This window comes from Prionailurus bengalensis, chromosome E3 (genome assembly GCF_016509475.1).
Source record: "Prionailurus bengalensis isolate Pbe53 chromosome E3, Fcat_Pben_1.1_paternal_pri, whole genome shotgun sequence".
Taxonomy (NCBI): Eukaryota; Metazoa; Chordata; class Mammalia; order Carnivora; family Felidae; genus Prionailurus; species Prionailurus bengalensis.
This window is the reverse complement of record NC_057357.1, coordinates 40,332,549-40,358,504: the sequence shown is the minus strand read 5'-3', so window position 1 is coordinate 40,358,504 and position 25,956 is coordinate 40,332,549. Positions and strand designations below refer to the sequence as shown.

The following is a 25,956-nucleotide window of genomic DNA, read 5'->3' as shown; positions in this document are numbered from 1 at the left end:
TTGGCGATATCTAATGGACTCCGGCGGGCGGACCTCGCGCTGCGTGGGGCCGGGCGGGAACGGCGGCACAGCGGGACAGGAGGCGCCGGGCAGCGGGCGACATGTTCCAGGGCCTGGAGAGCGAGGGCAGCCGGGCCGGCTCCAGGTGCGTGGCGGGCGCGGCCACGTGGCGGGGCGCGGGTGACGGGTGACCTCACAGAGCCGAGGCCCCCTCTTTCCCGTCCGAGAGGCGGGCGCTCAGGCGGGACGCGTTCCCCGCGCCCGCTAGGGTCTCGGCGGAAGGCCCGAGGCGCGCCGCCCCTCGCGTCTCACCACGGGCCCACGTTCCCTTCCGTGTCCGGCGCGCCCGGGGACGCTGGCCGAGCGGTGTGCTGCCTCGGGGCCATGCCGGTGCGTACGGGGACCCGCCCTCCCGGACCCCGTGCTAGCGCCGGTGTGCGGTGGACGGGGCCGAGAGGTGGGGGGGTCACCGTGGGTGTCCTTCTGGATCCTGCATCCTGTGGGGCCGGGCGCTACTCTCCCCTAATCCCGCAGCCCCGTGGGGCCAGCCCACGCCCTCCCCTAATCCCGAGGGGCCGGGCGCTGCTTTCCCCTAATCCTACAGCCCCATGTGGCGGGGCCCTGCCTTCCCCTGATCCCGCAGTTCCGAGGAGCCTGCTCCTGCCCTCCCCTGGTCCCGTAGCCCCCTCGGGCGGAGCCCCGCCCTCCCCTGGTCCCGCAGCCCTGTGGGGCCAGGCGCTGCCCTCCCCCCTGGTCCCACAGCCCCCCGGGGGCAGGCGCTGCCCTCCCCTGGTCCCATAGCCCTGTGAGTCCGGGATCTGCCCTCCCCTGGTCCCGCAGCCCCTTGGGGCTGGGCGCTGCCCTCCCCTGATCCTGCGGCCCCGTGGGGCCAACCCCTGTGCCTTCCCCTAATCCCGCAGACCCATGTGGTGGGGCCCTGCCCTCCCCTGGTCCTGCAGCCTTGTGGGGCCAGCCCCTGTCCTCCCCTAATCCAGCAGACCCGTGTGGCGGGGTCCTGCCCTCCCTGATCCTGCAGCTCCGTGGGGCCAACCCTTCTGCCCTCCGGTAATCCCGCAGACCCATGTGGCGGGATTCTGCCCTCCCCTGGTCCTGCAGCCCCGTTGGGCCAGGCGCTGCCCTCCCCTGATCCCAGGGCCTTGTGGGGCCAGGCGCTGCCCTCGCCTGATCCCAGGGCCTTGTGGGGCCAGGCGCTGCCCTCCCCTGATTCCGGGGCCTTGTGGGACCAGGCGCTGCCCTCCCCTAACCCTATAGCTTGGGAGCCAGGCAGTGTCTTCCCTGCCTTGCTGATGGAGAACCAGGCTTACTGAAGTAGTAGAAGCAAATGACCAATTGTTGGGTTTCTGACTGGGCTTCAACATTCAGGAACACATGGCAAGCTTTCTTTTTAACTTGTAAACGCTGTGTGGGTATTAGAAGTCACATAGATTACAGTTGCCAGAGCTAGGGAGAAGGTCTGTCTTGGCACTGGAGCAGCCAGCTTGTACTGTAGAGTCGTGGGGGGGGGTGTTGTAGATGCCGACAAGTTCCCATTACCGTGAGCCTCTTCTGTGCCCCAGCCTTGACCTAAAAGTAGAAGGGAATATGTGTGTGTAGCAGCTGTTGAGATCGATACAGTGTAAATATTCCTTCAAAGAACCACTTTGATTTGCTGAAACCCTGTACATCCGGGGGAGTTAGGGCAGTCGTCACTTCTACACCTGCCCAGGTCATTAGCTATCAATCCAGTCACATACGTCTACATCTGTACTGGCGGGGGCCCAGAATGCACCCATATTCTGGTGCTCAGTAACCACTGGGGAGCATCACTTGTGCCCGCTGGGTGGAGGCCCCTTCTAGCACTTTCTCATTTATGTCCTTGGGTCTGTCCCCTGTCATGCACGTGGCCTGGCACTGGATGCCCAATAAACGTTGGCGTTAACGAATAAACACCCTAACGCTGATGTCCTATGGACTTCTCGAGCTGCAGAGCCTCTGCTCTAAAGTATCAGTTCACGCTTCCTTTGGAGAGGGTATTATGGACAGGAGACAATTTCTTGGAGAACGTTGAAGAAGGAAAAGCAGTCTTCTTGGTTGAATGATTCAATGTGATTGGAAGCTGCTGCTGGGATCGGTCACAAGCTTTGGGTTTCCGCAGCCGTGTTAAAGGGATTGATTAGCCGGATGGGCCTTGTAAGGCTCACGTTTCTTTGGCTGTTGGGGGAGGGAGTCAAGTGGTGGCTGCAAGACCACCTGGCCGGGATTTCCTCTTTGAAGAGCCTACATCTTCTCTCTTGCTAAGGGGTTATCTTGTGTTAAAGAGATTTTGAGCCGTACAGGCGTCATACTCCAGCCAGCATTAGTCTGAGGTCATCCACCTAAGCTGTAAACTGTGCGTTTGGAAAGTCTTGTTACCGCTTCTCTCCAAGTCTGACCAGTCCCCAGAAAGCTTTTCTGAAACCCGGACGCGAGCTCACGGAGGGAGGGTCAGGGGTACGGGGACCTGCCTCTGCTGGTACCGCCGTCCCCTTGAGCTTTATCTGTGGCTTTTCTTTGTCACGTGCCCTCTCGCTCCTCTTGTGTACTTGAATGCTTTTATTGGAATATATTGAGGGATAAGACGAGAGAAAAAGGTCATTGGATCGTGCCCCTCCTTTGGGAGTTCTGAACTCACCAGTATTCCCATCTGCCTCCCTGCAGTTAGTGTCCTAGTGATAACTGCACCTGGTAATGAGCTTCCTGGAGGCCACTCGAAGCCTTTGCCATGGGTTCTGTTTTTATCAGAATAACCTCTTTCAGTCCCCTTATTTGAGATCCTGTTGGGCAGCCTGTGCGGTCTGCAGATCTGCTCCAAGGGTGGGCAGCCCTAGCGCCCACCCCACGCCTTGTGATGAAGATGTCACCACCCAGGTAGCTTGGTCAGTAGGCACAGCGATCTCTTGACTGCAGCATTCTGGGCTTCCTGTGCTCCCTTTGTTTTCAAAGTAAAATAAAATTCAGGAAGGTATATAGCATAATGTAGTAAACGCTATATTTCCACCACCCCAAATTAATATTTGGTCATTTCCAGTAACTCTGGCTTCCCTTCTTTGGCCCCGGGAGTACCCCTCCCACACAGAGACCACAGACTCAATTTGGGCCTTGCTTCCTCCGCAGAGATCTTAAGTTCCAGTAAGACCCAGCGCTCAGTGGCATCACTGATTGGAACAGTAGAGCCCCCTGCACACGGCGCTGGCTTTCCCCACAAACAAAGCTGCTCCAGGCTCAGGACTTGGTCTTGCCATCTTTCCGTGCACAGGGTATGGTGCACGTGCCCAGGGACAGGCACTTGGGCCCCCGGATGAGCGAAACAAGGGTGCAGGGCACAGGGGACCGGGAGATTACAAGGTTGTGGAGAGAGTCCTAAAGAGCTCTGAATCGGAAGGAATCCACTTCAGATTAGAACAGGACCTGGGAGGTTGAAGGAAGAGCCATGTTTCAAGTAAACTCGTAAAATAGGAATTTGAACTCAGCAGGAGGCTTGATGATAAATTCAGTTCAGTTCTGAAGATTGCAGATCCCCGTCCCGTTTGTCAGCGACATGGTTGTAGAGACCCAAGAATGTCTGGCCTGCTGTAGCCAGCCAGGAGTATGAGACTGGGCTGTGTGATCTATAAATGGTGTAGAAGTCAGATGGCCTTAGTGTGGTCGCCAACAAAGTAGGTGACCTGAGGTCTTATTAAGACCTTTTTTGTTTTTTTGTTTTTTTGTTTTTTTTAGTTTATTTTGAGAGAGCACAGGTGCAAGAGGGGGAGAGGTGGAGACAGAGGGAATCCCAAGCAGGTTCTGCCCTGTCACTGCAGAACCTACCTTATTTTTTTTTTTTTTTTAACGTTTATTTATTTTTGAGACAGAGAGAGACAGAGCATGAACAGGGGAGGATCAGAGAGAGGGAGACACAGAATCTGAAACAGGCTCCAGGCTCTGAGCTGTCAGCACAGAGCCTGACGCGGGGCTCGAACTCATGGACCGCGAGATCATGACCGGAGCCGAAGTCGGCCGCTTAACCAACTGAGCCACCCAGGCGCCCCAGAACCTGACCTTATTAAGACCTTTCTGGGGTGCTTGGGTAGCTCAGTTGGTTAAGCACCCAACTTCGGCTCAGGTCATGATCTCACAGTTGGTGGGTTCAAGCCCTGCATCGGTCTCTGTGCTGACAGCTCAGAGCCTGGAGCCTGCTTCAGATTCTGTGTCTCCTCGCTCTGGTATTCCCCTACTCATGCTCTATCTTGCTCTGTCTCTCAAAAATAAATAAATGTTAGAAACAGAAATTTTTTTTAACTTCCTAGTTTAAATCTCGTTACTGGTTTTCTTTTTTTCTTTTTTTTTTTCTTTTTTTTCCTTCACCAAATCGTTAAGGAAATACTAACTGCTGAGTAGGTATCCACCTTCCCCACCCTCCGAAGGCAGCCAGGGATTCGGCACCGGCACCGTGTGGAAGGCTTGCCCATGGAGTGTGTCTGGGTCCCAGCTGGCACGTCATCTGCCCTGTATAAAGCAGAGGGGTGCTTTTCTGCAGTCCTGCTTTACAGCCAGAGAGAGTCTGAGAACTCCCTTCGCTTTAAATTATAGTCCATGGTCAGCTCCCTTTCTAGCTCTTTATTTTTTTTTTAATTTTTTTAATGTTTATTTATTTTAGAGGCAGAGTGCGAGTGGAGGAGGGGCAGAGAGAGGGAGACACAGCCATCAGCACAGAGCCCGACATGGGGCTTGAACCCACAAACCGCAAGATCATGACCTGAGCCAGTCAGATGCTTAACCGACTGGCACCCCTCCCTTTCTAGCTCTTTTAAGGAAACAAAAAGCATTTTAAATGTCTTTTTTTTTTTTTCCCTTGTGACCTAAGTCATGCGCACTGCCTGCAAAGCCTCATGCGTTTCACGTGGTTTCGAGCTCTGAGTTTCCTTCGGTTTCCCCCTGTCTGTAGCATGGTCCGGCTGCCCAGGACTAGTGAAGGCACACGGGCCGCTCCCCGGTTTCAAAGTCCGTTTCAATAGTGCCTTCTCGCCTTTAAAATGCATTTTTAAGATCTTTGTACGTGTTCTGCAAAGATGCACACGGACTCGGTGCGCCACTGCTCTACTGACGTGGTTTGAAGCTCTGGGGGAGTCCAGGCGGAGCTTTGTGAAAGCTTCTTAACTCTTCAGTTACCGCCATAGAAAGTGACTCGAGGTCCCGCTCTTCCCCTTCATAAATGTTTCCTGAAAGCCTCCAAATGATGCAGGCTGTTTTCTCACCGGTCGAGACTTGGGGTAGATGCTGCCGGGAGGTGCCCTAGTGGTCACGTGGTGCCTGTGTGCTGAGGTGAAGCCAGCAGTTGTGCTGGTGGGTGTGTCCTCCGATCTCTCTGATCGGCATTCTATTGGTTTTACCGGACTTCAGGACCCGAGGTGATTACTCTAGTGTTGACTGCGCAGATCAGTCCTGACCCTCGTTTCTTCTAGAGGCCTTTAACAGAGAGAGGCCTGAGGCTGTAGTCTGCACTCTAGACCCAGACTGCTTGGGCCTGCCTTCTGGTTCTGCTCCTTTCCACACGACCTTTCTTTGACTTTTCTCTGTCTCTGATGCACCGTCTGTGAAAATACTGCCTGCCTTAGAGGGTTTGTTGCGTGCGCTCCTTGGAACAGTTGACGGAAATAGTAAGTACTTAACAAAGGTCAGCTACAATATTAAACACTACTGAATGCGTTTGTGGCATTAAATTTTTAATTTTTTAAATTTAATTCTTTAAGGAATTTCTACAATCTCTATACCCCACGTGGGGTTTGAACTAACGACCCTAAGAGCAAGAGTCACACGCTCCACCGACTGAGCCAGCCAGGCACCCCAATTGTGTTTGTAGTATTGTGTACTCTTGTGTACTAATTAAAATTAGCATTAAACTCTACTGAATGTGGCTGTCGCTTTGTGTTAGGGAAATTAATTTTACTTACCACAGGGTCACAATAATTTGCAAGTGTACCATTTCTAGAGGGGCTAGTGTCAAATAATTGTAATTTTTTTCTTAGACATCAGAAGGTGTATCTGTCCTGTGTGGTTACGCCGTACTGCCTGAATGGGGATGTCCAGGGCCATCAGTGACTCACACTCCCTCTGTGCTTGTAGGGCCATGAAGCCCCCGGGAGGAGAGGCCAGCAATCTCTTTGGAAGTCCAGAAGAAGCTGCTCCTTCAAGCAGGCCCAATAGGATGGCATCTAATATTTTTGGACCAACTGAAGAGCCTCAGAACATACCTAAGAGGACCAATCCCCCAGGTAGGGCCTTTGTGAGCCATTAATCCTTCTGCCTCTGTCTGTTCTGTTCTATGCTGCTCTTTCGATAACATTTTTTATTTCTTTGTGCTGACCCCCCCCCCTTTTTTTTTTTAATGTTTTTAATGTTTGTTTATTTTTGAAGGAGAGAGAGAGAGACAGAGTGTGAGTGGGGGAGGGGCAGAGAGAGAGGGAGACAGAATCCGAAGCAGGCTCTGGGCTCTGAGCTATCAGCATAGAGCCCGATGTGGGGCTCTAACCCACGAACCGTGGGATCATGACCTGAGCCAAAGTCAGATGCTTAACCGACTGAGCCCCCTATATGGACAGTTTTATCCTGACTTCTGCTTTTTGTCTCACGGTGGCTCAGTCATTCTTCAATCCTCCTTCCTGTGACCACAGACCCTGGCTGAATCCAGGCCCTGAGGATACAGAGGAGACGAAGGGGTTCGGTTCCCACCAAGGGAAGCTCTCCCAGTTGTTTGAAGGGCCCCTTGTGATTTCAGAAATTATGTGCAGGTTATGCATTTAAACATTTTTCTTAGGGAGAATATTTATATAATAGATATTTTATGTTTATTTTTGAGAGAGAGAGCATGAGCGCATGCACAAGTAGGGGAGGGGCAGAGAGAATCCCAAGCAGGCTCCGTGCTGTCCGTGCAAAGCCTGATGTGGGGCTCGAGCTCAGGAACCGTGAGATCGTGACCTGAGCCACCAGGCGCCCCTAGGGAGAGCATTTTAATCCGATTGTCAATGGGATAGAAGCTCTAAAAAGATGACTCTGTTCATATAATGCTTTACCGTTTGGCCCACCTTCCAGTAGTCACAGTGAGACAGTCTTAGAAAAATGTTTTTTGGCTGATAGACCATCCAGTTGAGTGACCACGGTGATAGTTACCTGTATCCTGGGGAGAATAACATTTGTCCGTCAGTGAAGATCTGAGAGGCCGGACCCAGATGGCAGGCGCCGCGGAAGCGAGGCTCGGACAGCTCCCCACGCCGCTGCAGCCCTGCTGCACGTGTTTCTTTACCGAACCCTAGAGGAACGGCTAGTTGTGTGTTTGGTTGGTGGTTTTCTTATGGCGAGGGAGGGCGGAGGGTTAAAGTTCTGGGTGCAGCAGAAGGAGCAGGAGTTCTTCAAAGTGAGCAACGTTCTCCTCGTATCTGGCGTACAGGTGTGGGCCGGAGGGGTCAGCCCTGCACTTCCTGTGTGTCAGCGATAGCCGTGTAGGTTACCTTATGTGCCTCTTGCACCTACGACCGGCCGCCGGCTCGGCAGGGTGTCTGGGGCTGCCCCTGGAGTGGCGAGTTCCCTGGGAAGTATGGCGGTGCTGCTTTGCACGCCCTCCAGTGATTCCCCAGTGGGCGGCCTGGGCCCCTCCTGGCTGGAGAGAGGGAGAGAGAGGGAGAACAGGGGAGCCTCTGTGTGGTGTGTGGTCCCAAGATGTGGCCACAGCTGCCGGAACTCACTCCCTGGGCTGGGTTCCGGCATGGACCTCGTGGTCCTGTGGTCCTGTCGTTTGGGGCCTGTTTTCGGTCCTGCCAGGTGCTCTTTGGAAACCATCTGTGTGGAACTCTCAAGGGAAGCCTGAAAGGGAAGCGTGCCAGCGTGCCCCGCCCCGCAGACCTAAGCCCCTGCCCGCGTGTCCGGGGCGGAGGGTGTGACTTAGCTCCCCATCATCGCTGAGGACTCACCGGCGTGGTCGGGCCCAGTGCTCACCGACCCTCCACGCGTGGGCTCTGCTGGCTGCCCCAGCTTGTCCTCCGGTTCTAACGACAGGGACCAGATATTTTTCAGGGATTGTGCACGGTGCTTTGTCTCTACGCCCCTAGGAGGTTGGGGGGGCGGGGTTCTTTACAGAGAGGGAAACAGGCTCAGGGGGTTCCCTGCAGCACCTGCGCCTCACACCTCACCAGGGGCAGAACTAGCCCTCGGATGGCACTTGTCTGGACTCCCGTGCTCGTGTTCTGAACTTACCACCTGGAAAACCAGTCGTGATAAGTGTCTAGAAATGGAATTGCGGGATCATTTAAAATTGCCCCCCATGTCGGCCACCCCCTGTGCCGCACGTGCTCCCCACCCTGCCGACACCATGTCTTGCGCACTTTGATTCTTCAAAGAGCGCACCTTGACTTTATCTTCCTTCGGTTATGAGTGCATCGAGCACCTTTCCTTCCTCAGAGCTGAATTCATTGCCCAGGTAAATGTCGACCAGCAGACACGCAGGCTGACCCCTCATAAAGGGCAGGAACAGAGCTGTACTGTGTAGGGCTGGACCTACACACAGGAGCAGCACACCGACAATGCCACGGGCTCCACAAAACTCAGGCGTGTGGTGACCTGGGGTGGGGGAGACACGCAGGCTTCCGGGAGCCGGTCGTGCTCTGTACGCTTCGGCCGGCGGTGACCTGGGTGTTGGCTGTGTCGTTATTTGAGACAATTATGTCTTAGGAGGTTTTCAGTTACATTTTATAATTAAAAAAAATTTTGGAGGCACCTGGGTGGCTCGGTTGAGCGTCCGGCTTCGGCTCAGGTCCTGATCTAGAGGTGCGTGAGTTCGAGCCCTGTGTCGGGCTCTGTGCGTCAGCGTGAAGCCTGCTTCAGAACCTGCTTCGTATCCTCTGTCTTCCTCTCTCTGCCCTTCTGCCAGTCATGTGCTCTTAAAAAAATAAAACATTTGGGGCGCCTGGGTGGCGCAGTCGGTTAAGCGTCCGACTTCAGCCAGGTCATGATCTCGCGGTCCGTGAGTTCGAGCCCCGCGTCGGGCTCTGGGCTGATGGCTCAGAGCCTGGAGCCTGTTTCCGATTCTGTGTCTCCCTCTCTCTCTGACCCTCTCCCGTTCATGCTCTGTCTCTCTCTGTCCCAAAAATAAATAAACATTGAAAAAAAATTTTTTTTTAAAAAATAAAACATTAAAAAAAGGTTTTTTTCCTTAATGATCAGTGTCTTTAGCCAAAAACTTCAACTTGAGTTACTTTTGTTTGTCTTTCTGAGAGGGAGAGCCAGCACATGCGTGCACGTGGGGGGAGGGCAGGGAGAGGGATAGGTAGACAGAGAATCGATCCTAAGCGAGCTCCACGCCCAGCGCAGAGCCCAAAGCAGGGCTCAATCTCAGAACCGTGCATGAGATCGTGACCTGAGCCCAACGCTTAACCGACTAAGCCATTCAGGTGCCCCCAAATTGAGTTACTTTTATGTTCCATTTTTTTTAAAAGCTGAGTGCACATTTTTAAAAGAATTTAATTAAGGCTTTGTAGCACAACCAGAAACAACACAGTATGGGACGACCTTCAGCGGTACTTTTCTCCACTTTGTGGTGCAGACGCTTTTGCTGACTGTAGCTCAGCAGCATCACTGGGGATCACTGAGGGCTCATCTGCCCGGTCCCGCTCTGCCCCCTCGACTCGCTGCCCCTTCACCAGCCGCCCTAGGTCGGTCCTCTTGTTACGTATCGCCTCCTGACGGTTGACACACAAGGCCAGAGGGTTGGAGCCACTTGTCCAGGCTCAGTTGGCAAGTGGCTGTTCAGGAGCTCCTCCCGCAGTCCAGTGCTGTGCCGTGCTGTGCTGGCTTCCCCAGCCCGGTGTGCAGGGCCTGGGAGGGCAAGGTGTGCGGACGCCCAAGGTGACACGAGCATGCGCTCGCTTCCTGCACGGGCGGCCCCGGGACACTGGCATCCCAGCAGCCGCTCTGGGTCACCATCCACTCTGGCGGTGGAGCCCATCCCCTGGGAGCCCACGGGCCTGCGTGCTCGTGTTTCTCCATGTCAGCTGTGCGTGTACATACTAGAGCCAAGCAGGGACTGCTCGCCACGTGGTTTCTTAAACAGTAGGCAAAGCTCAGCGCTGCGAAAAATGACATGATAAGCAGTCGTGAGTCCTGCACCCTGTCCATCCCGTGTCCTGTGTGCACACGGCCCCCCTGGGGCGGGGTCGGGGGACGTGGAGTAACCACTTTGTTGATTCAGATACAAGTGGATATACGCTGTACAGAATGTTGTGTGCCTTTTGTCGCTGAGCAGTATATACATCCAGGAGATGTTTTGTTATCGGTACGTAGACAACACAGCGAACGCTCTGGAGCATTTGTGTCCCTGGCATCCTTCTAAGCATGTGATGTCTGAGCTACAGTGAGGCATTGAATCCGCTCACAGCGCTGTGAGCAAGGTCCTTTCATTCTGCAGCTGAGGATTTGCGGGCACAGAAAGGCCAAGTAATTTGTGTGTGGTCACCTAGCTAGTTAGTGGGATGCATCTTTTTTCCTCTTGTGAGATTTTAAGGTACATCCTTGGTACATGAGGGCTGTGACTGTGACAGCCCTCCCCCCCCCACCCCGCCCCCGCGTGCCGAGAGGAGCTGGCATCTATGGAGTGAAGAGACGGCCAGCTGGCATTGTGTGACAGCCATCTCTGCTTCACGGAGGCTTTTGGGTGTTGACTTTGGTGTCTGGCCAGAGTCATCAGCTGTGAAAAGTTAGGCATTAGATGCATATCTTCATTATGGCTCATCAAGTCACTTACCTGTACTGCAAGGTGTTCCGTGTCTGAAATTTGCTGACACCTGTAGTTGTCACTGGGCGTTCTGGCCAGAATGAGGTCAGAAGAATGACTGATCTGTGTTATTTTCCAGATTACAGGTCTGCCTTGAATATGACATGTTGTTAAATTCATTTATGTCTGTCTGACCTAAAAGTGCAACAGCTGTTTGCTTTTAACATAAAGGACTTTTCACGGGTTTAATGAAGAAGACTGTTCAACAGACAACACACCAAGTTCAAAGTGAAGGAAATTTTAGTAGATGGGAAGTGGTGTTTTATGCCACCTTACCGTCTTGTCTCTAGAAGCCAACCCAGTTCAGCTTCCAGAAATGAAGGTCCCAGAAGGCCCCCAAAAAAGCAGGTCTGACATAGGGCTTTAGGGACCCTCATCAACCCAATCACCCCACCCTTGTTGGCCTAAACCAGGGACTGGCATTGGGGTGTCCCTAGGAGGAGAGGTCTCTGAAGTAATGAACGTCGAGGATGGGACCAGATGGATGTTGTGGGTTTGCTCACTGTTGTGTAATTGTTTCTACAGGGGGAAAGGAAGCGGTATCTTTGACGAATCCACGCCTGTGCAGACGCGACAACGTCTCAACCCACCCGGTGGGAAGACCAGTGATATCTTTGGGTCCCCAGTTGCTGCTACGTCGCCTTCAGCACACCCAAACAAACCCAAGGTATGGGCTACGTCAGGTAGCACACGTGAAAGTAGGAAAAACAGGCTCTGAGGCAGGTGTGATGTGTGAGGGGGAGGAGGCAAGGTGGCTGACGTTGGTTTTCCTGAGTGCAGTCACTAGTCACAGGGTTTCCCATCTCCCCTGAATCACGGGAGACCACACGCCAGCCTCGTGATGACTGTAGCCTGGGAAGCTGGTCTCGTGTGCCGATGGGTGGCCTGAGCGACCGTCCTTCCCTGCAGGTGCTAGTGGTCACCGGGAGCACAGCAGCCCCATTAGATTAAACTTGCTCCGTGTTTCGAATCCATGGGCTCATCATCATACTTGGAAAAGTCTAATTGTTGCCGGGAGAGTGCCGGAGGACAGAATGTACCATGTGCCAGCATTCCGGCGTGAGCCGCACCTCAGGGTGGCTGCTGGGGAGGGAGTTTTCCTTTTACAGGAGTACTCAGCCAAAAATGAGGAAGGAATAACAGAATTCAAATATCACCATTTTGCCAACTTGTGATGAAACTGTGGATCTCGGCGATGAGCATCTGTGGCTGACGTCGTGTGGGGGATAAGCTTAGGAATCCCCCGGGCTTACACCACAGCATCACAAGGCGGGACCACCAGAAATCACAGGCTGTCCCTTTCGATAGAACATCATAGACCACCTTTGAATTCTTGTCAAAAAATCGAGGCAGAGTCAGACCGAACTTCACATTAATTGATACCACAGGGATTCAGGCAGCGTAATGCGAAATAGAGGGCTCTACGTAGCAGTCACAGGAGGCCAGTCAGTAATCCCGACGGTTAAAAAGAGATTGAACATTACACTTCTGGGGCACCTGGGTGGCTCAGTGGGTTGAGCATCAAACTCTTGATTCCGGTTCACGTCATCTCATGGTTCCGGAGTTCAAGCCCCGCGTCGGGCTCCTCGCTGACAGTGTGGATCCCGCTTGGGATTCTCTCTCACTCGCTCTCTCTCTGTGCCCCCCCCCCTAAATAAATAAATAAACATTAAAAAAAATTTAAAAGAATACAATTCCTATCAAAGTCCCAACCACATTGTTTGGTTTGGTTTTACTTTTTGTTTGTAAAAAAGGGAAAGACCCACCCTAAAATTCATAGGGAATCTCAAGGAACGCCGAGTAGCCGGACAGCTTGACAAAGAACAAAGTTGGATGGCTCTCACTTTCCAGTCTCAGAACTCGGTACAAAGTTCCATTCGTCCAGCAATCCTAAAATTCATATGGAACCACAAAAGGCCCCGAATAGCCAAAGGAATTTTGAAGAAGAAGACCAAAGCAGGAGGCATCACAATCCCAGACTTTAGCCTCTACTACAAAGCTGTCATCATCAAGACAGCATGGTATTGGCACAAAAACAGACACATAGACCAATGGAATAGAATAGAAACCCCAGAACTAGACCCACAAACGTATGGCCAACTCATCTTTGACAAAGCAGGAAAGAACATCCAATGGAAGAAAGACAGCCTCTTTAACAAATGGTGCTGGGAGAACTGGACAGCAACATGCAGAAGGTTGAAACTAGACCACTTTCTCACACCATTCACAAAAATAAACTCAAAATGGATAAAGGACCTAAATGTGAGACAGGAAACCATTAAAACCTTAGAGGAGAAAGCAGGAAAAGACCTCTCTGACCTCAGCCGTAGCAATCTCTTACTCGACAAATCCCCAAAGGCAAGGGAATTAAAAGCAAAAGTGAATTACTGGGACCTTATGAAGATAAAAAGCTTCTGCACAGCAAAGGAAACAACCAACAAAACTAAAAGGCAACCAACGGAATGGGAAAAGATATTCGCAAATGACATATCGGACAAAGGGCTAGTATCCAAAATCTATAAAGAGCTCACCAAACTCCACACCCGAAAAACAAATAATCCAGTGAAGAAATGGGCAGAAAACATGAATAGACACTTCTCTAAAGAAGACATCCGGATGGCCAACAGGCACATGAAAAGATGTTCAGCGTCGCTCCTTATCAGGGAAATACAAATCAAAACCACACTCAGGTATCACCTCACGCCAGTCAGAGTGGCCAAAATGAACAAATCAGGAGACTATAGATGCTGGAGAGGATGTGGAGAAACGGGAACCCTCTTGCACTGTTGGTGGGAATGCAAATTGGTGCGGCCGCTCTGGAAAGCAGTGTGGAGGTTCCTCAGAAAATTAAAAATAGACCTACCCTATGACCCAGCAATAGCACTGCTAGGAATTGACCCAAGGGATACAGGAGTACTGATGCATAGGGCCACTGGTACCCCAATGTTCATAGCAGCACTCTCAACAATAGCCAAATTATGGAAAGAGCCTAAATGTCCATCAACTGATGAATGGATAAAGAAATTGTGGTTTATATACACAATGGAATATTATGTGGCAATGAGAAAAAATGAAATATGGCCTTTTGTAGCAACGTGGATGGAACTGGAGAGTGTGATGCTAAGTGAAATAAGCCATACAGAGAAAGACAGATACCGTATGTTTTCACTCTTATGCGGATCCTGAGAAACTTAACAGGAACCCATGGGGGAGGGGAAGGAAAAAAAAAAAAAAAAGAGGTTAGAGTGGGAGAGAGCCAAAGCATAAGAGACTGTTAAAAACTGAGAACAAACTGAGGGTTGATGGGGGGTGGGAGGGAGGAGAGGGTGGGTGATGGGTATTGAGGAGGGCACCTTTTGGGATGAGCACTGGGTGTTGTATGGAAACCAATTTGTCAATAAATTTCATTAAAAAAAAAAAAAAAAAAAAAAAAAAACTTCCATTCGTCCAAACAGTGTAGTGCTGGCCTAAGCACATAGAGACCGTGGAGTAGCACGGAGAGCTGAGAAATAGACCCTCACGTGCGGGTTTAATTGGTACTTGCACAAGGACGCCTGGATCATTTCGATGGGGGAGGACAGTCTCTTCTGCCGGGACAACTGGATATGCGCGTGCCAGAGAGTGGAGGCGGACTCGTAGCTTCCATTGTGTATAGATATGAGCTAAAAATGGATCAAAGATCGAAATTTAAGGGTTAAAGCAGTAGATTCTTAGAAGAAAACATAGGGACAGTTCTTCACAATCTTTTTGTGCTTTGTTTTGTTGTGTTTGTTAAGATTTCATTTTAAAATGTGCACCCAACGTGCGGCTCGAATTCATGACCGTGGCCCCCAAGAGCTCTTCTGACGGAGCTGGCCGGGTGCCTGATCAGTGTTTGCGTGGCTTTGGCAGTGGTTTCATAAACGTGACACTAAACACTGGGAACAAAATTTTAAGTAAGTACATTGGATTTCATTAAAATTGAAAACTTTAGGGGCGCCTGGCTGGCTCCGTCAGTAGGAGTGTGTGACTCTTGATCTCAGGGTCATGAGTTCAAGCCCCACGTTGGATGTAGAGATTACTTAAAAATCTTTGAAAGAAATTTTTTAGACTTAAGTGCATCAAAAGACACTGTTAGGAAAATGAAAAGACAACCCATAGAGCAGGAGAGATCGTTTGCATTGCAAATCCTATCGTCGGATAGCAGTTTATTCTCAGGAATACATAAAGAACTTCTGAAACTCAGCAACAGAAAGACAGTCTGATTCAAAAATGGGCAAAGGATTTGACTGGACATTTCCCCCAAAGAAGATCTACAAGTAAGCACATAAAAACATGCTCAGCAGGGGCGCCCTGGGGGCCCAGTCGGTTAGGCATCCGACTCTTCATTTTGGCTCGGGTCAGGATCTCAGTTTGTGATATGAAGGCCCACGTTAGGCTCTACGCTAGTCCAGAGTCTGCTTGGGATTCTCTCTCTACCCCTCTCTCCTGCCCCTTCCCTGCTTGCGCTCACATGCGCATGTGGTCTCTCTCAGAATAAATTAGAGGGAAAAAAAGGCGCTCAACATCGCAGTTGGAAGTGTGGCTGAGCCCCAGACGGCAGAGAGCTCACGTCTCTGTCGCTGCAGTATGTTACGTGGGGGTTTGTGTCACCATCCGTGGGTAAAATTCTCCACAGTGAAAACATTTTTAAAAGTTAAAAGTAAATAAACCCGTCTGTTCTCCGATTTTTATCATACATTTGAAGGTGGGTAAAATGTTTCTGAATCATGTGTTGACCTGCGTTTTGCCTTGTTGCAGGACCATGTGTTCTTGTGCGAAGGAGAAGACCCAAAGTCGGCCCCTAAAGGTGAGCTGCTGTTTTCTGTCCCTCCCCTGAGTGTGCTCGCTCTGGGAGAGTTGCTGGTGTGTCCCCAGGGGATGAGGGAATATTCCCTGCCCCTTCCGGCCTGCTGACAAAAACAGGCAAGGTCGTGTTTGTTGCTGAGAGGATGTGTAGTATTTGAAGAAAGCCAGGGACGTGGGCTCAGTTGGGTGGGTGAAAACTTCCCAGTGGGCCGCCATGGGCCTTTCTTCACTTCTTGTCATTGGTGGTCAGCCTACGTCTAAGACTGGGGGTCCCCTTCTAGAAGCTGATGTCATGTAGTGAAGGGCAGGGATCTGAAGCCTTGAATGGACGTATGACCGAGGGTAGCGCAGGCAGCACTGATGCAGAAGAGAAGCGTACAGGGGACAGCAAGACCGGTGGAGTGGGGAGGGGGGGGACCGTGAGGCCTGTGTGTGGCATGGAGAGCTGCCCCGCTGGCAGGTGCGTGCCAGCCTGTGCCTCGCCCTCCCAGCTGGCTGTGCTGAGAGTCACCACTCCCCCGATGGGGAACCAAGAGAAACGGGAGTCCCTTCATCTAGAAAGGCTGAGTGACTGTCCACAAGCCTTGCCTCACCTTGCTGGATCCCTCTCTTCCTCGTCATGCTCAAGTTGAGAAAGTTTGTTATTTGTTCTTGACGTGGAAGAAAGGGGAATGGGGTCCAAAAAGCAGTGTAAAGGAATAATTAAGGAATTTTCCAAAGAGTTTATGGTATGAAGCCCTGGTTCAAGAATGCCCTCTGCTAATCGGTATGTGTTCTTGGGACAAGACGGAAGCCTTGCTCTGTGCTCGTTATGGTGTGCCCTTGGCGGCTGGTCTGTGCCAGTCTTTATGTGGAGCTCGCCTGTCTGGTTGCTGGGACGCCTCTAACGGGATGGCATGCTGACTTTGTCCCACAGCCACAGCCAGCACCTCGCCAGGAGAAGAGCTGGGGCAGAAGGGCGGCCCTGGAGACGCAGGCCGCACCCAGCAGCCTGTGCCCATGCCCACAGCTGACAGCCACGAGCCCAGGTTGGGCCCCCGCCCTCGTTCTCACAACAAAGTCCTGAACCCGCCTGGAGGCAAATCCAGTATCTCCTTCTACTAAGAGGGGCTGCCGCTTCCCCTGTAGCCAGACAAAACACCGGAGAGATAGGATTTCAAATACTGTAGTCTTGTAGCCCAAAGGAGCCGGGTGGGGAGAGGGTCTGTTGTGTATCTGAAGCCGCAGCTCGGGCACGTGGCCATCCCAGAGCCGCGGAGGACCTCACCTTCCAGACTGCCGGGAGACCTGTCTTGGGTAGAAGACGGGATTTGCTTGTAACTGCAGACGTGATGGGGCTCTGCGAGGGGCGCGGGGGCCAGTGGGGCCGGGCCACGGTGAGTCCTGGTGGCATGGGGTTGCCCTCGGCCTTGCCGCACTGGCACTCTGCTGGCCGGCCGGGGGTCCAGAAATCACTAACACGGCAGCAGAGTTTAAATTTAAAGCCTTGGCAAGAAAATCAAATACAACATGTGTGTTGCCGTGGGATACAGGAGCAAGGTGTTGGCCAGAACACTACGGGCGGGGACTGGTGGGGGTGGGGTCTTTGGGTGGCTGGCCCCTCAGATCCTCACCCCGTTGACCGCAGGACGGTTCCCGTGCCTGCCGCTGTGGCCCCCCGGTGCCTCCTTTGCCATCAGCCCCAGCGTGTGGCTCCGCACATTTCCTGACACGTCAGTTGCTTGTGTTCGGCAGCTGTCGGCAGAAACCAAAAAGTCGTTCTCAGTCTCACGCTTTGTGGCAGCATTTTGAGGTGCTCCGTGTCTGCCATCCAGACGCTTGGCCATGCGCAGGCTGGTTTCACTGTGATTTGTCCCCTCTTTTCCTCAGCGGCCTCCATGCTAGGTCCGTGCCCATCACCAGCCAGGCGGACAGACCCCTTCTCAAGTCAGATCTTCCTGTTGGCCAGCCCCCCTGACTTCTGCAGCTTTAAAACTGTCCACATGCATCCAGACAGCGGGTTACTTAAATCCTTCCTACATCTTTAGTCCTGTTGACGGTGGGAGGAAGCAGTGCTCCTGAACCTTGGGTTCTTAGGTTTGAATCTTTAATAATATCTAAAGAGCTATTATAAATTCCCAGCTTTACATAAGTGACTGTGGACGCTGATCTGTTTCTGACACCTTTCTAGGAAAAAGTCACTTGCTCAGGTAGAGTAAAGAGGAAGCAAAGTTTGCTTGGCTGCTCTTTATAAAGCTTTGCAGAACCTCCGGACCATGTTCAGTTTCCAGAGGAAACCTGGAGACATTGGGCCAGAAGATGAAATGGTTCGATAGCGAAGTCTCAACTGGCCAATTCCGTGCTACTCGCCAGCTGAGATAACGGGCTGGCCAGAGTCCCGTCGCTCTGATCTGTCGGGCGAAGGCTTCTCCCGCCTGCCCCTACAGGGCTACATTCTCTGTTCTTATGCTCACTCACATTGGACCAACAGCTCACAGGGGACGGGGTTTGGGTGGGGGTACCTGTCAGTACGAGTGCCTACAAAGCCAGTGCCATGTGCTAAAAACACCTGCATCCTTATCACAGTGTAGAAAAGCAACAACGCTGGGTTCAGTCACACCCACCGTGGCCTAGACACCGAAGTGCCTGCGGGAGCCACCTGCCGAGCTCCACTCTTACACCTGGTGCACGTGGCTTTGTCAACCAAAGACCGTTTTCCCCCTTTCAACTGCCCTGTGCTCTCTGGAGCCAAGAAACTCATTCCATGCAACTCTTCCTGTCTCGTGCAAGTACTTCCTGTCTCCACCTTTCAAATGGCCATTTATAGGAAAGTCGGTTGGAACTCAGAGCATCTTCCCCCCCATTAAAAAATGTCATAAATGGTGGTTAGGGCTTAAGCCCAAACACACGTTAACGTGCTTAATGCAGTGTTCTCGTGGTAGAAATGAAGTACCATTTAGGACTCTGTCTTGTGGTTTTCCGTGTGCAAGAAACTGATTTGTGAATTCCAAATTGGATTGCCAGGAACCCTGATACCGTAGTGCTGGCCCCTGTGGCTTCACCCCTGCCCTCGCTGCCCACCCAGCGAGAGGAAGCAAGGAGGAGCTCTCTACTTCTGTCCACCGGCAGGGATCTCAGGCACAGATAGGAGGGATGGGTAGGGGTGGGAATGGAGGGAAACCAGAACTGTAGCCAGAGCCTCTGTGCAGTGGAGACAGATGCGCTGCCTTTGATCTCCATCCTTCCCTCCCTGGAGCCGCGGAAACAAGTTTAGGGTGCCTGGTGGTCTGGTCACTGGGAGGAGCAGGAGAGGCCTTTCTGCTCCTGTGAGCCAGTGGGGTGGCCATTCCTATGTGGAAAATGCTCTGTAACTGGGGACTGCCTGTATTTGGAAGATTCATTAACTCAGCATCCTGTTTTCAATCTCTAAGCTGCATTGAGAAGTTATGTCTGTATTTTTATTAAGCCTTAAAATTTTTTTTATGTGCATCTGGTGCCAACTTTTTTCTAGAGCTGTATCAAAAACGAGAAGTCTGTACTCACAGCACAATGTAGTTTTGATAGGGGCATCTTGTTACAAAGCAGGACTGGGTATACACGTCGAATTAAACTTCGCAATCACGTACTCGAAGTCTGGGTCGGTCTTTTGTGTGCATGTTCACATTGTGCTTCTCAGCATCCGTTTCCCGAAATGCCTGGACCCTGCTCCTTCCCTCACAGGTGTTCTTTGCTGAAGGGGTTTGCCTTCACCCCCTCCCCGCCCCACCCCACCCCTGCACCATTTAGCCAGAGGATGCCCAAGTTAATCTTCTCAGAGGTTATAGATTTACAGGGGTTGTTTTATTATTTAAAAAAATTGTTCTAAGGTTTATTTTTGAGAAAGGGAGACAGAGCACGAGTGGGGGAGGGGCAGAGAGAGAGGGAGACACAGAATCTGAAGAAGGCCCCAGGCTCCAAGCTGTCAGCACAGAGCCCAACACAGGGCTCGAACCCACAAACTGCAACATCATGACCTGAACTGAAGTGAAACACTTTACCGCCACCCAGGCGCCCCATGGGTTTACAGTTTTAAATTTGGAAACCAAAGACCTACCTTTGAATAGAATGAACAGGAATTTGCCAGTGTCCTTTTGGGTTTCTGTAGGTAAGTTAAAGGTAATCATTTTTTTTTTTCCTCCTAACCACTTGTTTTCCTAAAGAAATGACAGCATTGAACTTGCCTCTTGAGTGGGCTTTCCAACCCCAGTAACAAGCTTGGTAATAAGTAGATGTGGTGCTGAGCTTTTAGTCTGCCATTAGATTAAAGTCCTGCAAAGAAAGCACAGATTGAACGTCTTTCCCTCTTACATGATAGCTATTTCCCTATGTCGTAAAAGCAAACAATATGCATTACATGGACCTAGGGTGATGAAACCACTCAGACCACCTGCTGGGAGGCCCCCCTCACAGCCCCACCCCACAGGAGGCTGCACACCATTCTCCCTGCTGGACCACAGCCAGCACCAGAATAGCATATCAGAAAGAAACCGGACGTACGCCACGGACACCGTCTTCGTTTGTTCATCTGAAAACGTGTTCGAGTGCAGAGCACGTCCCAAGACGTGCGCTAGGCGCTGGTAACGTTAAAGCGGCCCCAGCCACAGGGCAGCTCAGTCCTCGAGAGTCACCACCCATTTGTCTCCAGCAGCTGGGCAGTGGCCACGTCTGAAAGGACCAAGGTAACTAGAAATGTTATGGTGAGGGAGCGATCAACAAACATGAAAGGGTTGCCGTTTCACATCCTGTGCTTTCTCCAGAATGTCCTGGCTCCATTAGCGGAACGGAACTTGTTCTATTTTCAAGCGTGGCAAGAATGTATATTCCTCCTGTGTTCCCCGGTCATTTCTTATTATCTCCTTAATCCTTAGCATTCTTGAAGATCACAAGTGAAATATTCCTGTTGTATGTTTGACGACGAAGTGCCATCAAAATTCAGCATAGGAAGAATTAAGGGAGACATTACAGGGTCCTAGGTGACTTCCTAGCAAATTAAAGTATAACCTTTTTAAAGTTTTTATTTAAATTCCAGTTAGTCAACAAACAGTGTACTATTTCAAGTGTATCAACACTTTGATACATCGCCCTTCGCTCGTCATGACGAGCACACTCCTGGAAGTCCAGTATGCCATCCATTGTGCCACAGAGCCAGGCCAAAGCAGCACTTTTGAAACCCAAGTACTCACCTTACATTTTAGGGTCATGTGCAGAGGGAAAAAGAATTGTGCCCCAATTTAGTTTACAAATCTGAATGGAAGTCTGTTAAAGCAAGTTCTAGCTTATGTCGCCCGAGTACACGAGTGGCGTCCTCAAGTACGCATCAGGAATTGCCCAGCGGCTCATCTTGTTAAAACTTCGTTCTGTTTTAGCCAGTTTCAAGTAAATCTGCCCAGTTATGTTAGTAACAAAAACCAATAAAGTTGGTGGCCAATTGGCCTCACAGCAGGGGCTACCCTACTGTATATTTGGTACTAAGAAGGTTCAGAGGGGTCATGTTTCTGAAAAAAGGCCTAAGGCAGAAGTCTTGAACATTCCCCCAAAACACTCACAAGCTTTTTTTGTAATTGGCTCAAAAAGAAAAATTACACATACTTGTTTGTCCTGACTCTTCATCTTGAGAATAAACCTAACAATTCTATATTGCGCCCTTACTATATTGCTAGAAATGTATGAAGCCCCTTTAATGGATTAGCTTATTAATGTTCATAACTTTCCTAGGAGGTTGGTAGTATTTTTAGGCTCAGTTTGGAAATGAAATGGGATGACTGAGTCACTTAGCATCAAAATCCAGATAATCTGGGGGCGCCTGGGTGGCTCGGTCGGTTAAGCGTCCAACTTTGGATTCTGTGTCTCCCTCTCTGTTCCTGCCCCATTCATGTTGTCTCTCAAAAATAAATTTTTTTTTTTTTTTTTTTTTTTTTTTTTTTACTCCAGATAATCTGGACCTGAGACAGAAACCTTAGTTTATCTCTAATGGGGTGGGTGAGCATCCATACAGCAAATTAGGTTGCAAGGGGAAAATTTGTGCAATAGTATTCAGGACATCATTATCTGCAGGAGAGTTCATTGATTTGGTGCAGTCAGGTTAGGATGAACTGACCTTGAAGCATTTCATTAGGTAAAAGGGATGAGAGCATTTCTGTTCGTATTAAGCCCTGACAAGTTTAGGGGCTGTTGTTTTTAATCAACTACTACTACCTGTGTGGCCCTCAAGATGCAAGTGTAACTTGTGCGTTGGTGTCCTCAGATACCGGTGAAAGCAAATGCAGATCCCTGTGGAGCAACTCTAAACTCACACTTCAAAGTGTTTCCACAAAGATCCAAGGGATCCTAGTTCGGAAGGGAAAGGAGGAGCAGCCTAAGCAAGAATCAACCAAAACAACAGACCGCATAATCAGATTCGCAAAGGCTGCAGATACTGTAATTATGATTTAAAAAACAAACAAACAAACAAACAAAAAACCTTGCTAAAGAGATTTCATTCAAGTGGATGCAAGTGGAGGAAATAAGAGCCTATCAAGACAGAATGTAGGATCAAGAAGGACAAATTGAAAGGACAACCCCTGAAATTCAGAACCCAGTGGGGTGATTACAGCTATCGCGAAGCCGGGGAGTCTGAGGAAGTTACACACAACGCAGGACAGCGCAGCAGCCCGGGTGGAAGAGCTTTTTCGGGGACTTGGGGACAAGATGGGCAGCGTCACTTCGCTGGTACCCGGGCACAAGCGCGGAGACGCGCGCACGCGCGCGGAGCTCAGGGACAGGCAGCTCTGCGCCGCGGCAGGCGCCGGATGGCTGCTGCGGCGCAACGACCGTGTCCATATGCTCCTGGGACAGGGCGAGGTGACGTTTAAAGTCGGACCAGTGTCGTGGGAGCTGCGGGAACCCGCTCAGGGTGACGTGCTCTGGCGAGCTGCGGCCGTGACAAGCCAGACCGGAAGTGCTCCCTGCCCCGCTCGGGCGAGCTTCCGTCCCGGGGGCGGGCTACCTCTACGTCACGGGCCCCGCGACCCTTAAGTGGTGCCGCGCCGCGGGGCTCGGGCGGGACTTCCGGGCAGCAGAACTTCCGGCCGCTGACTGACGGGCGCAGCCTAGGCAGCGGCAGCAGCAGCAGCATCAGCAGCGGCGGCGGCGGCGGCGCCCGAGCCCTGAGGCGGCGGCGGCGGCGGCGGCGGAGGAGGAGGAGGCGACGGGCCGCGGCCTGCGGACTACGGGCAGCCGGGGCGGGCGGGCGCGCCGGCGGACAGCGGGCCGCGCTGGCGGCGGCGGTGGCCGCGATGATGGAGATCCAGATGGACGAGGGCGGCGGCGTGGTGGTGTACCAGGACGACTACTGCTCCGGCTCGGTGATGTCGGAGCGGGTGTCGGGCCTGGCCGGCTCCATCTACCGCGAGTTCGAGCGCCTCATCCACTGCTACGACGAGGAGGTGGTCAAGGAGCTCATGCCGCTCGTGGTCAACGTGCTGGAGAACCTGGACTCGGTGCTCAGCGAGAACCAGGAGCACGAGGTGGAGCTGGAGCTGCTGCGCGAGGACAACGAGCAGCTGCTCACCCAGTACGAGCGGGAGAAGGCGCTGCGCAAGCAGGCCGAGGAGGTGCGTGGGCCGGGCCGCGGCGCCCGGGGGACCCGCCCCGCCCCGGGGACCCCTTCCCGCCCGGGGGACCCTGCCCCGCCCGGGCCCCTCCCCCCACCCCCCGCGCCCCTCGGCCCCTCCCCGGGTCCTGACCCCGCTGCTCCAGCCAGCGGCAGCAGGCAGCCTGAGCGGCCTGAGCCTCTGGCCAGGCCTCTCTGCCCGCTCCACACCCACCTCTCACTCCAGGCGTCTGTTCTCTTGGCCCGTGTGTGTGTGTTTGCGAAGCCGTTTCCTAGACCCCCACCCCCACCCCCCGTTACTGCCTTTGGCTGCTGCCATTCTAAATCCTCCCCGAAACGGGACATCTGGCCTTGGGGTTCTGCGCCCCGAAGCGGGGTGTTGTCCCAACACCTTTCCCTTAGGCCCCAGTGCAGCGACATGGATGAATTTGGTGATTGATGTAAACAGCTAACTGAAGCGGCACCTGGGTTGCTCCTCTGGCACCAGGGGAAAGACCCCAGGTTTCTGGAGGTGACGTCTTTGCCTTGTGGTTCCCTCAGTTGGGAGTGTTATTAGCTTACGTGGAAAAGGCTGAGAAATTTCACCCTGGCTTCTGGGAAGTTAAGAGTGGAATTTTGAAATATTTGATTACCTTCTAGGAAACCTCCGTAACCTGGAAATCACTTATTTACGAACCAGTCAGAAGAACCATGCGTTGTGGGGAACACCGCTTGACTTACTCATTCGCTCTCAAATGCTTAGTGCCAACTGTGTGCCAGCCCCGGGCGGGTGCAGGGGGTGTGGGTCCCCAGCCCTGCTTTGCCTCTGTGACCTTGTCCACATCGCCTGCCCACTCTGGAGTTTGATTTTGCATCAAATGAATCAGGTGCTCTAGACGATCTCTAAGCCTCTCTGAGGGTCTCTCATTCTAGGCATTAGGTGATAGTCTTTGATGTATGAATGCGAAGCTGCTTGTTACATGGGCCACATTTCTTTTCAGTTAGTTTGGCTTAGCGCAATTTTTGATGTTAGTGTTGAAGCAGAAGATTGTTTGGGTGTTCAGGCTTTTTCTTGAATCGGAGTGGTTTACATTCTAGTTTGGTTCTTAAGTCATTCCTACTCAGGGTAGTTATTTTGCCTTTGGGGTCATACATCTGTCAAGAGGCTGTTGTGTATTGGTTGGGGTACCAGTCTGGCCACTGGTTTAAAGTTCTCGAGTGGAGGGGGTGCAAGAGCTCATAGGATTTTAGTGCTCAGAGTGGCCCTAACTGGGGAAGGAAGTGGGCCCAAGACGTGGCGGCGGGGGGGGGGGGTGGCTGGACCAAGGTCACAAGCCCTACAAGAGCCAGGCTGGACCCAGTCTACCCGGACTCCTGGCCTGGTCTCTTCTGTATCATGCTATCGCGAGAGGTCAGAGAGCTGCACCCCCAGAAAAGTGGAGTGCGGGGGTTACCCTTGCCCGGCCGTGGTGGTGGGGAGTGGCTGCGGCCTCCCCTTCTCTGATTCCTCTCTGCAGCCACGTGATGTCTAACTGATGTTTCCCATAGATGTGTTTTCTTTCTTCCTGTGCCTGTCTGGTCCCCATGGTGGGTGAGAAGAGATGAAAGGGGAAGATCAAGATTGACCACCTTAAGGCTAACGATGATAACCTTCCAGCTTAAAAAATGAGCGAGGTGTGGATCAGGCCTCTGCTCTGCTCTGTGCAGTTCTGAGTGCAGCCATGAGTGACTGTGCTTCCTGCCTCCCACTTGCACTCGCCTGGATTACAAGCTGGGGGGTGTGCGTGTGGTTAGCAGGACACTGCCTTTGAGGCCGAGACCCGGCATCGCCCGGCTCTTAAGAGAAGCTGCCTAGAGCTTCCTGAGCAGAAAGCCATGAAGCAGACAAATGCTTGGCTAGCCGGCCCAGGGCTGTGATTAGCTGCTAATAGGACGCCCTTGGAAAGACCTCAGGCCATGTTACAAGTAAAGAAAAAGGCCAAATACTGTAACCATTTTGGCATTCTGTCCCATTCCTTAAATCTGCCAGACATTTATTTCCAGTTTTGTGGAAAAGACCACTTCTTTTCTAGGCAGGGAATTGAGATCACAGATGTGTGTCTCCTAACACAGGAGCTGGAACGTCACGGGCTGAGGCACGTTCGTGGCGCAGAGTAGCTCCTGCGTCCCTGGCCACTCTGCTCAAGAAGGCTTAGTCACAGCTGGGTAACCTGAGCCACTGTAGCCTTCCAAGCAGACAGAATCTGCAGGTTTTGTTTAAAAAGCCTTGAGCAGAGCAACTGCCCATGTCCCCCTACTGCTGCCCGTAATCACTGCAGCCAGGGATTGCGAGCATGTTCTGGTTCTGGGATGGCTCATTTGGTGGGAGCGACGGCGGCTAGAGACGGTGGGGGCCAAGCAGCGGGGCCAAGCCCTGGAGTCCACATGGGCTTGAGCACCAGCCCCGCGCTTGGGAGCTGCACTCGCATCGCCTGGTGGTGTGCCCCTTTCCGGCCGCAGTGGCCACCTCCGTAGGGCAGGCGGCTTGCCAGCTGCGAAGTTCTTTTCCTATCAAGTGCCAAGTCTCCCCGTTGGCTGTCATTTGCCTGGAGAACTGCGGCGAGGCAGATTTAGTTGAGTCAGGGGAGAGCGCCTCGGATTTGCAGACGGCAAGCGCTGGGCATCTCGGTCTCTGATTGTGTGGGGTTTGCCCTTGGAATTGAGA

The 25,956-nt window shown here is 52.2% G+C and overlaps 2 protein-coding genes across 20 annotated transcripts in view; both read left to right on the top strand.

Annotated features, from left to right (window-relative positions):
* The first annotated feature begins 13 nt into the window (after positions 1 to 13).
* On the top strand, positions 14 to 22,598 carry JPT2 (Jupiter microtubule associated homolog 2). Of its 4 annotated transcripts, none has more exons than XM_043561033.1 (5): positions 14 to 145; positions 6,142 to 6,290; positions 11,363 to 11,504; positions 15,617 to 15,665; positions 21,927 to 22,598. In XM_043561033.1, exons 1-5 carry the CDS (start codon positions 102 to 104, stop codon positions 22,011 to 22,013), a joined length of 471 nt encoding a protein of 156 aa, XP_043416968.1. In that variant the 5' UTR covers positions 14 to 101; the 3' UTR covers positions 22,014 to 22,598. The 4 variants fall into 4 exon arrangements, with proteins under 4 accessions (XP_043416968.1, XP_043416964.1, XP_043416965.1 ...); XM_043561029.1 differs by lacking the exon at positions 21,927 to 22,598 and adding an exon at positions 16,581 to 19,268 and having other exon boundaries at positions 11,362 to 11,504; XM_043561030.1 differs by lacking the exons at positions 14 to 145; positions 21,927 to 22,598 and adding exons at positions 260 to 390; positions 16,581 to 19,268 and having other exon boundaries at positions 11,362 to 11,504.
* Positions 22,599 to 22,858: 260 nt separating this feature from the next.
* MAPK8IP3 (mitogen-activated protein kinase 8 interacting protein 3) overlaps positions 22,859 to 25,956 on the top strand; it is a 48,147-nt gene continuing 45,049 nt past the window's right edge. For 15 of the 16 annotated variants that reach the window (XM_043560998.1, XM_043560991.1, XM_043560988.1 and 12 more), the window contains exon 1: positions 22,903 to 23,274. In XM_043560998.1, the coding sequence (XP_043416933.1) occupies positions 22,957 to 23,274 (318 nt within the window). In that variant the 5' untranslated portion in view covers positions 22,903 to 22,956. Of the gene's footprint in view, positions 23,275 to 25,956 lie in introns of all 16 variants that reach the window. The other variant, XM_043560995.1, reaches the window with a different exon arrangement.